We start from the raw sequence: 15,587 nt of genomic DNA, 5'->3' as shown, positions 1-15,587 counted from the left end.
TTTGAGTGCCCGGAGAAAACCCACGCAGGCCCGGGAAGAACATGCAAACTCCACACAGGCGGGACCGGGGATTTGAACCCTGGTCCTCAGAAGTGTGAGGCAGACGCTCTAACCAGTGGCCCACCATGCTGCCTCTCTCAGAGTCTTTTTCTCAAAATATGTGCAGCTCGGGCTGCTAAATCTACCTAATATCACCACTATCACAGCAATGCAAAACACGCACATATACACATATTCTGAAGAAGTACAAAACCAATGTTTATCTAATAACATGAAAAAATGGAAATAAAATACATCATACTCACCAAAGATGATGATTATTCACTGTACTCGTGTGTAGATCGCAAGAGACGCGTTTTGAAGCTGAAGTTGCCAATAGCAAGTTTTGCTCAGACCAACCAATCACAGAATGGAAAAATGATGATGTCGTCAAGGTCCATCTTATCGGCCCTGTGAAGACGAATTTGAAATGAGATGAAACAGACCCCTGACCTCAACATAATTCACAACATCAATTCACATTGATTTCCTTGCAGTGGAAAGCCAATATCAGCTGGCCACATAAAGATATGGCGGGCCGAATGTCGCCCCCGTGCCTTGTGTTTGACACCCGTGGCCTGCGGATTGAACTAAATCTCTGGGCAGATTACATTGACCTAGCAACACGTGGAATCTAAAATCTGATTGGACAGAAAAACCTGACATCATTATACACGTACAAGAAGCAGTGCAGCCGAGAGAAACGCTACCGAATGAAGAGAATGGACTGTTAGGAATAAAGTAATACAATTTCAAGTTACAAATATTACAATTTAGAATGCAAATGTTTGTCGGTGGAGTGTGAAATGTAACACGTGTGAAACGTGAACATTTGTGCGCATGCGCTGACACTTCCTCGGCAGCAGGTAAACTAAACCACCATGGCGGCGAGAGGCCATGTGCAAGACCCCAACGACCGGAGACTCAGACCCATATACGGTGAGCTCCGGCCGGCCGCCACGTTCGGACGCGCACGTCGGCTACGCTTGCACTTTAAACGCGACTCCGTCGGAGCCAGAGGGGCAGCCTTTTCGCGGCCCCTTCATCGGCGACCACGGGCTCAGCTGCCCCGCTGCGCCCTATGACAGTGCACCTTCCCCGGGCTTGCCCCCGCGACCACAGCCGGTGCGCTCCGGTTCTCTGCCGGTAGCATCCCGATTGTAACACACGAAATACAAAAAAAAAAAAAAAAAAAAAAAAACAACAAAAGCAAATACACTCGAGTCGAGACAGTTTTTTTTGTTTGTTTTTTGTTTTTTTGCACTGTCTCGTTTTCCTAACGGGCGCTATTTGTGACAGCCAGCCGCACACGCTAACACGTCGGCTAGCATGTCTTTCATTGACTCTTGGTCTTTTTTCCCCCCAAAACTTGTTCATTTTGTGCCGGTTATTCACCGCCGGATGACGGTCGTTGAAGTTTAGCCTCCGTGGTCGCGCCCATATTCTGTGTTTTGTCGGTAGTTGAGCGGCTAAGTGTGTTAGCTTCCAGTTAGCATTCCACGGGACAACGTTTCATGCTAAGCCGGCTAACTAGCGTGGAGCTGTCACAGATCTTTTAACTTGAGCTTTGGGAATTGCGACAACATTTACACGTAATTATTTCAATCATAATGTGGACTAGTGCTGGGAAATATGGCCTTAATGTAGTATCTATATTTTTCGCATTTCCGATGTTTCTTTTTAAAGGATTTCCCCCTTAGATTTTAGAAAAAGAAAATATTCAAATTGTCTTGCTTTTTTTCTTTTTGGATTTGCTCTATCTCTAATGCTATCATACAGTTTTTCTGGATGTCCCCCTCCCAGCATTAACTTGCCTGAACTTCCATAGAAATAATAGAAATGCAGTGGATTTTAGAAGTCTACACACCCCTGTTCATTGTGAAGGCTTCAATTTGCTTCTTGAGTGACAGCAGATGTGAATGCAATGTAACCTTCGTAAACGTTAGATGCCGACAACAAGTCTTCGGTAAAAGTTTGCTTCCTCGGCGGCGAGAGGAGGGACGTGACACAATCGCTGTCTGCTGCAGTTAATTTTGGCAGGCAGCTGTTCCAGAGGGGCTGAACTGCATTTGTCTACCATACATGCACACACAGTGCAATGTAATTCACTACCATGAAAAAAAAAAAGATTGCTTAAATATTCCCAAATAACGGGGGCGCTTAAGATGAATTGCCATATAGCAGAGGTTCACTGTAGTTGACATGTAACATCATAACACCAAGATCATTACCAATTTATGAAAGAGATTTGTTTCTAAATGGATTATGTTTGGAGATAATTGCAGAAACTGTGCAAAGATGGAGAACTAACTGTGGAGATAGAGCGTTAAACTGTTTTTCACCATTTCAGATTTGCTGATTTATTTTTGTTTCGTTTTTTTGGGGCGGCGCCCAGTGATGCACTTTGGCATCAAGCCTTTATTCCCCCTCGCCAACAATTTAAGAACTTGAGCGCCTTCGTTCACATCAGTGGTTATTTGGCGCGATGCTACAGGCAGTTAGCTAACTACGTCCTAAAAACACGTCTTTGCAGTGTTGTTTAGACTTTTGTCTGTGCTGTGTCAAAATTACAAGGCATTTAGTTTGACTTTAGCAAAGAGGGACTTGAATTGTTCTTTGTTTGCCCCCAGACTACCTGGACAATGGCAACAACAAGATGGCCGTCCAGCAGGCGGACAAGCTGCTGAAGAAGCACAAAGACTTGCACTGCGCGAAGGTATCGTCACTTCCGTACGCCGTCCAATGAGAGCCATTCTCTCACACTTCTCTGAGCCTGAAAATATGATGACATCACTAGTGGCGTTATTTTTGCCCACTTCCTCCTCTTCCATGCCCTCTTCTGCCTTGTTCTCCTCGTCCTCCATTCCTCGTCCACCTCCTCTTCTTCGTCCTTGGTCTCCTCCTGCTCTTTCTCCTCTACTCCTTGCCTCTTTTTCCTCTTCTTCCTTATTCTCCCCTACTCTTCCACCTCTAATCTTTGTCCTCCTCCTCCTCTTCTCTCTACCTTTGCTCCTCTTCCATCTCCTCCTCGTCCAGGTGCTGAAGGCCATCGGCCTCCAGCGGACGGGCAAGCAGGATGAAGCCTTCTCCCTGGCCCAGGAGGTCACCTCCCTGGAGCCCACGGACGACAACTCCTTACAAGCGCTCACCATCCTCTACAGGGAGATGCATCGGCGTGAGTACACGCGCGGCGGCGCGATTGTGCACACGTGTCAGTTGACACGAATGTTGGTTACAGCCGAGCTGGTGACCAAACTGTACGAGGCGGCGGTGAAGAAGGTCCCGCTCAGCGAGGAGTACCACTCTCACCTCTTCATGGCATACGCCCGCGTTGGCGAGTACAAGAAGATGCAGCAGGTAGAGAAGTGCTCACGCGCGCACGCACACACGCCCATACATACATGCAATGAAGAAAGGCACTACTAGCTTTGTAGCAAAATGTTCAACCAAACCGTTTCATTTCGTGTTACGAAAGTCAGGACGCTTAATGCTAACATTTAATGCGAAACACGCTAGATGGGCTAACGGTGATTAGCCTAGCCATGCATCCGTTTTCCGTACCGCGGGTGGCTGGCGTGCCGGCGCCTGTCCCAGCTGACTCTGGGCGAGAGGCGGGGCACACCCTGAACTGCTCGCCAGCCAATCGCAGATTAGCCTAATTTTTATGGTAATTATAAACCTACGAACAACTGCTCCTTTAACTGGGTTTGATGATTTATGACCTGATTTATGCTTTCCTCTCTTCAGGCGGGAATGGCCTTGTACAAAATCGTCCCCAAGAATCCGTATTACTTCTGGTCCGTCATGAGTCTGGTAATGCAGGTACGTGCTTTTGTCATCCTCGCCACGCACCATATTTTGTTTGCGTGTTGTCATTGCCATGTGCGTGTGCGCGATCGTCACGTTGCAGGGTCCGCTGCGATGTTGGTGTACTGTATGTAATAATATACAGTGACTCAACTGTAATATTACAAAAGTGACCAGCAGAGGGACCTGTTGGGGTATGCTCATAAGATTAGCACGTTACGTTAGTCGTAACGCTTCGAACAACACACGGCGCACCCCAGCGTGTTGTATACTTGCATCCTTGTATGATAACTTTGAATGAGGATGCGGGAAACAATTGCACACCTGCTGCATTTCCTATTTCGCTCTTCGCAATGAAACTACGGGTGGCGGGCACGCTGCAGCTGCGTTCAGGGACGCTGCGGAAACGGGAGTGAATGTGTTCTTCTGTAATACAGTACATCATTTTAAAAATGGATTACTAGGAAAATTATTGTTTGTATCAGAATGCTTTAGTTAAAACACTGTACGATCACACTGTGATATTATTATTATTATTATTATTTTTTTTTTTTGTTGGGTAATATAAAAGTAGATAAGATAAAATGTTTTGTTGTTTGTCAGCCAGTGCTGTGAGGAATGCAAAGTTATCAATGTCCTTTTGCCATCGTTCCTGTCATACTATGTTGCATGTTTTTGTTTGCACATTAAGGATAAAAGTCCTGTTGTTGTTTTAATTCCTCACTTCAAAAAAACAACATTCAAGCAACACATTTTTCTTTATGTTTTTGAAAAAGCTCTCAGCTGGTTGCTCGTGCGCGCTGAATGGGTGGCAGCAATGGGGCACTGAAATGCCAGTATTTGGAGGGTAACAACCCATCAGTAACCGGTTGGGAAAAAAATGAAAACAACGGTTCATTTTTTGCACCGGTGAATTGAACTTTGAACTAGTTTGTGTAGAAAATGAACTTTGCCAACGCAGATCCTGTGTTATTTCATGTCTCAATATATATTGCAGGTTTATCGTTTTTTTTCCCAAGCTCGCGCAGCCCTATTGTCCCGTACACAAGACTTAAAACACTTTTTAAATGTTTTTAACTGCGTGTTTGTTTGTTCAGGCCATCTCAGCACAGGATGAAAAACTATCCCAAACCATGTTCCTCCCCCTGGCGGAACGCATGGTGGAGAAGATGGTGAAAGAAGACAAAATTGAAGCAGAAGCAGAGGTGAGAGTTTGGACGCGGGACATCCTGGTCGCTTTAGATGTTCAAATCTAAATTATCCCGATAAAAGTATCGGGACATGAAAGAGGATTCTGATTCTGAATCAGTCAGAGGTTGAGTCGACTAGAGCCTGAATCTTAATTGTGCATCTTATCAAGACTTTTGCATGCTTTCAAATTTGCCAATTAGCCACAATCTTTTTTATATTCGGTCATACGAGTGCAACATTTCTACATGGAAAAAAGTTGTAGTTTGCTATATGTTGTCACAAAAAGAAAGTGGAAAGTGGTAGTTTCTCATGGAAATGCAATATTTTAAAATGCTATTTGTTCACTAAAGGCTGCGTTGGGCTATGATACTGTTGCAAAAAATATCATGCGTGGCCTTGAAATGTTTGTCATAAAAGTCGCATTTCGGTCACAAAAGTGCAATATTTATGCACAAAATGCATCGGTGGACAACAGAGAGATGTATTTTAGCACACAAAAGCGATACTTTACCCCAAAAAATGTGTGCACTAAAGTAGTTTCTCAGCAAACTTTATGGCGAGCCTGATGATTAATTGGCGGAAACTGTGTTGAAGTGAGTCGAGGAGCTTCTGTTCAACAACAAAAAAAAGTTGGTGAAATTAGGGTTTTTCCTTGCTTTTAGCTCTCATCATCCAATTTACACGTATCTAAAAATCATGCAAGGTTTCACTCGGAGCGTGTGTTGTGCATCTTTGCAATATGAGTTTCACTTTTCGAATGGCGCTGCCAAACGCAATGAAGCTTTTGACACTATTCTACTAGATTGAAGTGTACCTCTTTGCGTCCTGTCCATTTGTGTTTGCATCATGCAAAGTTGTTGTGCGACCGCAGGTGCAGCTCTACTTTATGATCCTGGAGCGCTTGGGAAAATGCGAGGAGGCTTTGGAAGTGGTCAGGGGTCCGCTCGGAGGTAAATATTCACAATAATCAGCGTCTTTGCGCTTCCACCACCTCCTCCTCCTCACTGTGCGACGTCACCGCAGAGAAGCTGACCAGCGAGCTTCAGAGTCGAGAGAGCAAGTGCATGATGTTGTACCGACGACTTCGGCGCTGGCCCGAGTGCAACGCCCTGGCCCACAAGCTCCTGCTCAAGAAGTGAGGCTTGTCTTTCTTTGTTTTTTTTCTTCGTCCACCTCTAATAGCACCATCATCACGTCAAGGCAATTATATGAGCCATGAGTACGATACAAAAAGTCAATATAACGTACGTTACCCGAAGCAGTTCACAAACGATATTCAAAAATATTTTCACTCATGAAACAAAATGCATCATACTCACTAGAGATGCTGATGATTAAATGTATCGATGTGCGCAAATGGCTACAGATGTGTTTGCGCTGACCAGCCAATCAGAGGGTAGAAGAATGTTGATATCATTGACGCCCGGCTTGACCAATTTGAGATCTGGTTGGTTAAAGCGACATTCCCAATGCTAAAATGAATCCCAGCTATTCCAGGGGGATAGGGACCGAACCCAAAATCTGCAAGTAGCCCCGCCACGTACTTCCGATCTCGCCGGTGATCGGCAAATCGGTTTCCGGTTAACGTCCAGCTCCACAGACAACAGCGGGAAAATGGTTGGGCAGAAAAACTCGAGCAATTTAACTGCCAGAAAAATGAGTAAATATAATGTATGGGACACTTTAATTTCTAAAAAAAAAAAAACGGATGGCTGAAATGAGCGTTGCCGTGTGCCGCTTTGCAAGTGGATCGAGTCGCTGTAATAGCAAAATTGGCTTCTTTGCTTCGTATTCCTTACTGCGCATTATTTTTACAATTTCTCCTTCTCCCAGTAAAAGAGCTTGATTTTTCTGCCCGTCTATTTTCCTGCTGTTGTTAAGAGCAGGAAGTCAACCGGAAACGGAATTGCCGATCCCTGGTGAGATCGGAAGTACAGTACGTCACGAAGCTGGTGCGCAGTCCATTGACGTTCCCGCTTTAAAAGGGTTTCTCATTGCCTCTAGATGCCACAAGAATGCGGAAAAACACGGACTTTGTGTTAAATGAAGCTCCTCAACTCACTTTATCCATCTGTGAATTTCCAAATGGCAATCTGCGAAAATGCAGTGGTTCACTTACTGTATAGTTGAAGTTAAGCACTTCCAATTTTGAAGGCCCTGGGCACCTTAGATTGACATGGCAACACATACAGGCTGAAATCTGATTGGACGAAAAAAACATCTAACATACACGGACTAGAAGCAGTGCAGCCAACAGAATCACTATCAAATGAAGAGAATACACTGTTGGAAATATATTAATTCCAGTGACATACAAATACATTTAATGTCGACGCATAAATATGATGGTTTTAAGATCGTGTTGTCGCTCTGCTCGCAGTCCTGACGATTGGCAGTTCTACCTGGCCTACTTCGACTCGCTCTTTCACCTCATGGATCAGTCGTGGAGTCCGCCGGCGGAAGGAGAACAGTGAGTGCAAATCGTCCATTTTCTATGCAGCTCGTCCTCGTTAGGGGTCACACCGCAGTTGGCGTATAAAGTCGGTGTACTACCTGTGTGCAGCTGCTCGGAGGGCGCGGTGCACCACACGGTGGAAGAAGTGGTGAGGTTCGTGGAGGAGCGGATCGCCGGCGAGGACGACAAAGACGCTCGCTCGCTGCGAGGTCCTTACCTGGCGCGTCTGGAGCTCATGTGCCGGCTGCGAGAGCGCGACCTTCCCCAAGAAAGCCTGCTCGGTAAAAACTCCAAAAAAGATCATTGAACTCTAAGACGCTGCCCATTTGTGTCCACGTCGCGTTTTAGATATGCATAACTGCTTTTGTTATTTTTTTTCGGAGTCCACTTGCCTCGATTTAACCTTTGCGGATTACCATGACACAGACATAATGAAAGAAACTTCATTTTTAGCAAGCGCATTGGTATTTTCTTTCTAGATATTACCAAAATAAGTTAAAAATGACCACAGAAAACCACATTTATTAGAATATATGCCCGTCTTGTTATTTTCTGTCTACGTGTTGTTCCACTATTTGTGTTCAACTAGCCATTGCTTAAAGTTTCATAACACCGTGATACCGATGCTGTTTGTTAGCCCTTCTATGGCATTTTGCGTTGTTTGTTAGGATGACAAAAGGATGTGGTTGTTCTCATATACAACGTTCAATTCTCTTCGTTTAATGTTAAGAGAGAGTCAAGTTCAACTGTTCAATATTCTCCAAACTGCTGCTTATTGTAAAATGACTTGAATGGAGGCCGGCACAGTGGTTAGCACATCTGCCTCACAGTTCTGAGGTTGCGGGTTCAAATCCGGCCTCCCCTGTGTGGAGTTGGCATGTTCTCCCTGTGCCTGCGTGGCTTTTTTTCCGGGTACTCCGGTCTCCTCCATCCATCCCCAAAACGTGCACGGTAGGTGTGAATGGTTGTTTGTTTGGACGCGGCCTGCGATTGGCTGGCGAGCAGTTCAGCCTCTCGCGCAGAGTCGGCCGGGATAGGCGCCGGCACGCCCGCGTGAGGGCAAGCGGTACGGGAAACGGATGGACTTGAATGGAGGTCGCTGCCGCCGTTCAGTCCGGCCAAAACCCCAAATCTCGCTTTTGAGGTTGTTTTACAACCTACGCATTATGCAAACAAACTGGAATTGAATGGTTAAAAAACAAAAATGAATATAGCATATACTAATGATGACAGCTGACGTTGGCTCAAACCTCTTTTCAGTCAATGGAGGAGAAAAAAATCTGAAAAATGTCCACGGACAAGCTGAAAGGGTAAAATCCAACTAGGCCTGACGGTTATGACGAAGTTGCCTCGCGGTGGTGGTTTATTTTTATTTTTGCCTGCGCAGGAGAGCCTTTGGAACTGATGGTGCAGTTTTTCGTCAAGTTCGGCGACAAGCCTTGCTGCGTCACGGACCTCAACATTTACCTCCACCTGCTCGCCGCAGACCGGCACGTGCAGGTGAGCGACGGCACGGGCGCCGTGTCTCGCCGAAGCGCCGCCCGTCAATTACGTCTGTCGCGCTTCTCTGCGTTCAGTTCGTCAATCGGCTGAGCGAGGCCGCCCCGCTGGGCCGGCGAGGACCCGACGGCTCGGCCTTCCCGGACGACACCAAGGCGCTGCAGAGGCATTTGTGCGTGTGTCAGCTGAGTCGGGCGCTCGGCCTGCATCACGCCCTCGACGCCGCCGCTAAGCTGAGGCTCATCGCGGAGCTCAAGGCGCACTACCGGCACGGCCTCAAGTTTGGTCAGCAGGAAAAACATTTGTTCATCCTGGCCAATTTGGTCCAATTCCTGCTAAAATCGGGAACCACAAATAAGATAAACTACAGCATAAGTGTCAAAATCATGAAAATTGCAAAACGTTTTCCTCATGTGGTCGTATTGGGCAGGTGGGGGGTCGTTTTCTGACTCTTTGAGACTTTGTGAGGACTCTTATAAGAGACGTTGTTCTTAAACATTTCGAAGGTAGCGAAGGTATTAAATCAAACTTGATTTTTAGATATACTCTATAATCCATGCGTGGTGAAACACTGGAGCAGTCAAATCAATTCAATCATTCAGATAATTTAAAATGATTTAAAACAAAAGAAATAAATAGTTTTTGCTCTTAAAAAAGGCGACCTTATTCTTACTCTTGAGCAAATACGCCTACGCAAAGCAATTCAATCTGAAAATATATACATTTTTTATTATTATCTTATTTTTCGCGAAATACCTTTGTTTTTGAAATAATGACGGCCTTATTCTTGCTCTTATGTGCATTGCTCATAAGAGGGGTTAGGGAGCCAGCCCGCCTGCGAATAGCGAAAACACGCAAATAATTGTTGCACCCTTATTATTGGCATGAAAAAAAAAACACAAATAAGCTGCGGATCAGGTAAAAAAAAATATATCAATAAATACGTGACGATTGGGTAGCAAAAAAACAAATAAGTGGAGGTTTTCGCAAATAATGGGGGGTCGCTCCCCCCCCAAATTTTGCCAATGGGTGAGTTCACGAATGCCAAGCCGCAGTCCACGCACCTTCCTTTAATCAAATAAATGACCTTTTTCTTAAAGAAATACATTTTTCCTAAAAAATAGAAATTTCCCCCCAAAATACAAAAACGACTTTCGGTATTATATTCATGTTCCCCCCCCCCCCCCTCGTTTGCGCTCTGACAGGGAAGAACGCTCTGAAGACGGAGCTGCAGTTTTCCGACATGTATTGCCTGATGGCGGCTCACGTCTACATCGACTTGTGGACGGAAAGCGGTGCGTCGTCGCTCTCTTTCTGCCATGTTATCTCTCGCTCGGCGTGACGTGCGTTCCGGTGCGTCTCAGGAGACGAGATGGCGGCGTGGCAGAGTCTGGGCCTCCTCCACGAAGGTTTGTCCAACAGCCCGTCCAACGCTCAATTCAAGCTGCTGCTGCTGCTCCTCTACTGCCGCCTGGGCGCCTTCGAGCCGGTGGTGGACCTCTACGCCAGCCTGGACGCCAAGCACGTCCAGCACGACACCATCGGGTTCCTCCTGACGCGCTACGCCCAGTCCTTGGGACAGTTTGCCGCCGCGTCGCAAGCCTGCAACTTCTCTCTCAGGTTTTTCCACTCCAACCAGAAAGATGTGAGTCCACGTCGCTCTTCTCAGACTTCCCCGGCCTCTAGTGGTGGATAATAATAAAAAAGAATGACGTTGAAAAAGCCAAATGTGCCTGCCTTCGGCCCCGCAGACCTCCGAGTACATCATCCAGGCGTACAAGTACGGCGCCTTCGAGAAGATCCCAGAGTTCATCGCCCTCAGGAACAGGCTGAACCAGTCGCTGCACTTCGCCCAGGTCCGCACCGAGAGGATGCTGCTCGACTTGTTCCTGGAGGCCGATATGTGAGCAAGCCCGCAAGCCGTGCGCCGCGCCCGCTCGCCTCCGTTCACCGTTGTGACGACTATTTGTCTTCTTTTTTTTGTTTTTTTCTTTTTTGTTTTCTTTCTCCTTTTTTTTTCCCCCTAAAATGTTGTTTTCCAGTGTGTTGAGTCTGGAGGAGAGTGTGAAGGCCATGTGTTTGTCTGCAGAGGAGGATGACATTCCCTGGGACAACATGAGGGACAACAGAGACCTCACAGTGTTCACCTGCTGGGACCCCAACGAGCGGTACAAAACACACTCGCGATCCGTCGTCCTCGCACAACTCGACTCTCCTGTGACTTATTTACCGAGTTGAGGAAAATGTCCCGAAGCCGACATGGGAACGTCATCATAATGTATAACTTGCATTATAATGACCTGTTATGGTCAGAAAAGACATTAGCTTGAATGGTTGAAATGTTACGCGAGAATGGGAAAACCCCAGTGGCATTTATAATGTACAGTATATAACAGCTTAAATCTTTTGGCTTTCGAGTTGACCAATGCAGACAAATACAACCGTACCAGTTTAAAAGTGTCCATTTAAAAACTAGCGGCATTAATGATGTAGATAACCGATTCAATCTTTTCTTTTTTCGAAATATAGATAGTCCGTCTTCTTTTTGTACCAACGTACAATGTAGACAAATGCAGCAGTAATTGTTAGAAGTGCGGGAATTAAAAAGCTATAAAAACACCGAAGGCATTAAAAGTATAAGTAACGGGTTGCTTTCTTTTTCGGAAAGGAACGATGCATACAAATACGACAGCAACAGTTTTGAACGGTGTGAATGCAAATGGACCAAGATAAAGCATCACATCTGTCTGTTTGAACAAATGAGCTCACTTGTTAACGTGTGATCTCGCCGCGCTCGCCCGACAGGAAGTTGAGCGAGGAGCATCGGCGGCGCTCCCTGGAGGAAGAGCGCGTGTGGCTGCGGTTACGCTCCCTCACGCTGCGACTCCTCGCCCTGGTGGCGGCGCTGGGGCACAAAACCTCGCCGCAGAACTCCCCGGCGGCCACCGAGAACGGCGTGGCGGACAAGTCGTCCGCGCTGCGCGGCCTCCTGGCGCAGCTCAGCCGGAACCTGCTGACGGCCGCGCAGCTGGCCGAGAGGCGCGCGCAGGTGTGGAACCGAACCATTGATGCTAACGTAGAATGCGAAATGCCGTAGACGGGCTCATGGAAATTAGCGTAGATGTAGATGATGCGACTTTAACGCACACGGAGCGCCGACGCATACAAACGGAGACAACGGCTTTCTCACGTCAACACGCTCATGCCGCTTTCCACGCACAGTACCCCTTCCTGGGACCGCCCGCCGCCCGTCTGGCTGCCGCCCTGTCCAGCGGCAGCTGCCAGTGTCAAGCGGCAGCTCTGCAGCTGTCGCTCCACGTGCACGAACTGGACGCCGTCGGACTCGGTAAGCGGCCGCTGCTCCGCCGTCGGCTCGTTCGGGCTGCGCCGTTAGCCCGTTTTATTGGTTCATCTGTCAGGGTCATTTTTTGATTATTAATTGATTTTATTGATTCATTTAATTTTGTGTCAGGACAATTTTTTGTTTTGTCTTTATTTAATCTTTTGTTTTGTGATTTTTGTAGTTAAGTGGGTCCTTGCTGTTGTGCAAAGCTTACACTAACAACATGGCTGCGAACAGAGCAGCGAGTTGACAAAAGCGCAGACTTCAGATTGGCAACGTTGCCAATATATTTAGCAGCTTTTTCAGCCACTTTAATTCCAGCTCAGAAATAGACAACGTGCAGAATCGATTTTCATTTGATTGATTTTGTTGTTGTTGCATATATTTCTGCGGAAGTTGATGCTCGTTAATGCTGGGAAGAACAAAATGGTTTCAAAGCAAATCCCAGAAGAATAAAACGTCATTTGCCTTTTCGATGTACGGAGGGGGGGGAAAATGGATTCAAATCAGATTTTTGTGTCAAGTTTTATTTCGAGGCCTTGTGCGGGCCTTGTTTTTGAAATTCTTTGGCTCCTCCCAGACGAGTCATCGGAGCTGCAAATGCAGATGTGCAACGCCTTCAAGTCGCTCGCCGGTCAGCTTCAAGGTGCGCAAGCCGTTAGCCACAATTCCTCTGTGAGCGCCTTGTGGTCTTCATCTTCTTCTTGTGTCTGCTACAGAAATGCTGAATAAATGCAAAGGAGACCTTCTGGACATGAAAGAGGGCAAATTAAAAATCCGACCGTCCTTATTAGAAAACCTCATCTTCTTTGTGGAGGTGAGGCCGCGCTACCTTGTTGTTGTTCTCGTGATCCGCCGCCATCTTATCGACGCGGCCGTTGCGCTTCCGTTCAGACGGTGTGCGTGGTCTTGTGGGTCGCCAGCTACTGCACCAAAGTCCTGCGGCCGCTCAAGTCCAGCCTACAGAAGAAGAAGAAGAAGAAAAAGGACGCAAGCGCAGCTCAGGTATGCGCTATTTGGGTCATTTCTTTTTGGAAATAAATACACTTGCTTTCAAGTCACACCCGCTCTCCCGCCTTCTCTCTGTGTCGTGCGCGCACTCGCGGCCGACAGCGAGGCGCTCTACAGTGGCCGCACCGGCCCGAAGCCTCGATCCACAACGCTGGGAATAAAAATGAATAAATCAAATCTTCCCTCCCGGTTCGTCCGCCTTCACTCTGTGTTGTGCGCGCGCACCCGCAGGTGACAACGAGGCGCTCTCAAGCGGACTATCTGAAGGGAAGCAGGCATAGCTTTTTCGCTAGCTGCACAATGCATCGCTGGAAATGGGCCGAGCAATTATTACTTTGTAGCTTACAATCTCAGCAATTCAGTACTAAATTGTTCACAGCGTTTGCACGTTTCAACACAAAAAATACAATTATGCCTTTTGTGGGTCTTTAAGTCGGACTTGACTGGAGTCCCCGGACTCCGCTTAACATTTCGTTGTCGTCCCCCGCAGCCGGCGGTGGTGTGCGGCTTCCAGGAACTGACGGCGAGCTTGCAGGACGTGCTGGCCCGGGCCCTGGAGCACATCAGGGGACAGGAAGCTGGAATAACGGCGCTCAAACTGGCCGACTTGTCCCTGGAAGGATCCACAGAGGTCAGTCGCTTTTGTTGGAGAAGATGTCAGCGAAAGCAGACGTTTGCCAACGGACCGATCGGTGTGCATTTCAAGCTAGAAGGACGCATAGCGCCACCTACGGTAGTGGAGGCATTTGGTATTAATGCAAGAAAGCCATTGTCGTTACTTGAGGCATCAGTAGACATTCGGCGTTTTAGTGACGTGTACTTTCTCCGTCCTTCCTGTACGCTTCCTCTGCGCCGTCTGTGCACTTCCCGTGTATTTGTCGTCCCGCCAGGAGGAGTCGTCGTTCACGAGGGCGGCCGTGGACAAGCTGCAGAGCAGTCACCTGCGTTCGCTGCAGGAGGCGGCCGAGCTGCTCAAGAAGCGAGCGGACACTGTGAAGAACCTCAAGATCTGAACGCCGCCGCGCCGGATCCTTTTTCATCTGTTTGCCCTGAACGCATTTCCGGAACACTCTTCTCACTCGCGTACGCGCACGGACACGCGTACGCCTATCATGAAGTCACGTGGTGACCTTCACACGCTCATTTTTAGCCCAACTAGTAAATTATTGTACATAGTAGCTGAGAGTCCAATAAACCACTATTTCCTTTGCCCGCTCACTCGTCGCAGTCCCTCGCCTTTGTGTTGGCGTGCAAAGAAGCTGCCACGCTTGAGATTCCATCGGAGATTTTTGTGTTTTTTGTGCTTTCTTTATATAGTGTGCGTCTGAAGGACGTCAACGCCTCTGTAGTCGCAGCGTGACCCAAAAAATATATCCAAAAAAATAAACAGCTTCTGCCGCTCGCTGCTAGATACGGCGACCCGGTCACGTGACGTCCACAACAACCAGGCAGATGCAACTTGTTTTTCTCCCGCACAAGCTGCATCCGTGCGCGTTTGTTTGGTGGAGACTGATGTGAGCGCCCCAAACGGCGCTGAGGTTTTATGCAGGCACCTCAAATAAAACACACTTTGGACCTAATTGTACGTGGCAGTGGAAGTAGCTGTGTGTGTGTGTGTGTGTGTGTGTGTGAGTGAGTGAGAGAGAGAAAATGTGTCTTACCTGTCAGAGATTGAATGTGCGAAAGTGTGTGTGTGTGTGTGAGAGCGTAACACTGCTGCAGTAGCTTGTGTGCTCGTTTTTTATTTGCTCTCAGCTAAAAAAAAAATGAGGACGCAAAAGTTGACGTTTTCAATTGAGCAGCTGCTAAAAAAAAAATAAAAAATCCAGCTCATTTCTCGTTGGATAGACGTCAACAAATTTTGTTGGATGTCATCCGTCCAATGAAATTGATCGCTTATTTAACGAGAAAAGCGTACCCAAGTTTTGCATTTTTCAGACATCCACGTCAACTTGGCGTCTGTTTGGCGCCGGCTTCCCATCGTCGCGCGACAATTTGCTACACGTCACTGTCACTGTCACGAATCGTTTGTGATTTGCCTTTCGACTGACTTTTGGAAGAAAGAACATGAAAAGTGACCGTGATTGACAATCTGGAGTGTGAGCGTCTCAGCATCCTTTTGTTAGAAAATGGAAAAACAGAAACACTGGAATATTAAAGCTTTTTTTTTTTTTTTTAAATAAAATGCTACATGTGAGAAATTTTCTTTTCTGGCAAAAAAAACATTTCATCCATCCGTTT

At 47.0% G+C, this 15,587-nt stretch overlaps 1 protein-coding gene across 1 annotated transcript; it reads left to right on the top strand.

Moving 5' to 3' along the window:
- The first annotated feature begins 722 nt into the window (after window positions 1-722).
- naa25 (N-alpha-acetyltransferase 25, NatB auxiliary subunit) lies at window positions 723-14,564 on the top strand. Its single transcript, XM_061747190.1, has 23 exons — window positions 723-978; window positions 2,670-2,755; window positions 3,076-3,214; window positions 3,278-3,396; window positions 3,787-3,861; window positions 4,944-5,051; window positions 5,909-5,987; window positions 6,061-6,172; window positions 7,418-7,507; window positions 7,601-7,773; window positions 8,880-8,992; window positions 9,070-9,277; window positions 10,198-10,287; window positions 10,357-10,637; window positions 10,744-10,895; window positions 11,035-11,160; window positions 11,798-12,041; window positions 12,215-12,338; window positions 12,916-12,981; window positions 13,055-13,152; window positions 13,230-13,340; window positions 13,837-13,977; window positions 14,237-14,564. The coding sequence occupies exons 1-23, from the start codon at window positions 921-923 to the stop codon at window positions 14,357-14,359; spliced, it is 2,916 nt and encodes a 971-aa protein (XP_061603174.1). The 5' UTR covers window positions 723-920; the 3' UTR covers window positions 14,360-14,564.
- Window positions 14,565-15,587: the final 1,023 nt, after the last annotated feature.

Source organism: Phyllopteryx taeniolatus, chromosome 15 (genome assembly GCF_024500385.1).
Source record: "Phyllopteryx taeniolatus isolate TA_2022b chromosome 15, UOR_Ptae_1.2, whole genome shotgun sequence".
Lineage (NCBI taxonomy): Eukaryota > Metazoa > Chordata > Actinopteri > Syngnathiformes > Syngnathidae > Phyllopteryx > Phyllopteryx taeniolatus.
The sequence above is the reverse complement of the archived record's forward strand: the minus strand, read 5'-3'. Positions and strand labels throughout refer to the sequence as shown.

Excerpts from the sequence above, each read along its gene's own strand:
- naa25 (XM_061747190.1), top strand. The coding sequence starts at position 921 with ATGGCGGCGAGAGGCCATGTGCAAGACCCCAACGACCGGAGACTCAGA. Across the intron at positions 2,756-3,075 it reads AAGACTTGCACTGCGCGAAG|GTGCTGAAGGCCATCGGCCT; the intron begins GTATCGTCACTT and ends CTCCTCGTCCAG. Across the intron at positions 3,215-3,277 it reads CTACAGGGAGATGCATCGGC|CCGAGCTGGTGACCAAACTG; the intron begins GTGAGTACACGC and ends TGTTGGTTACAG.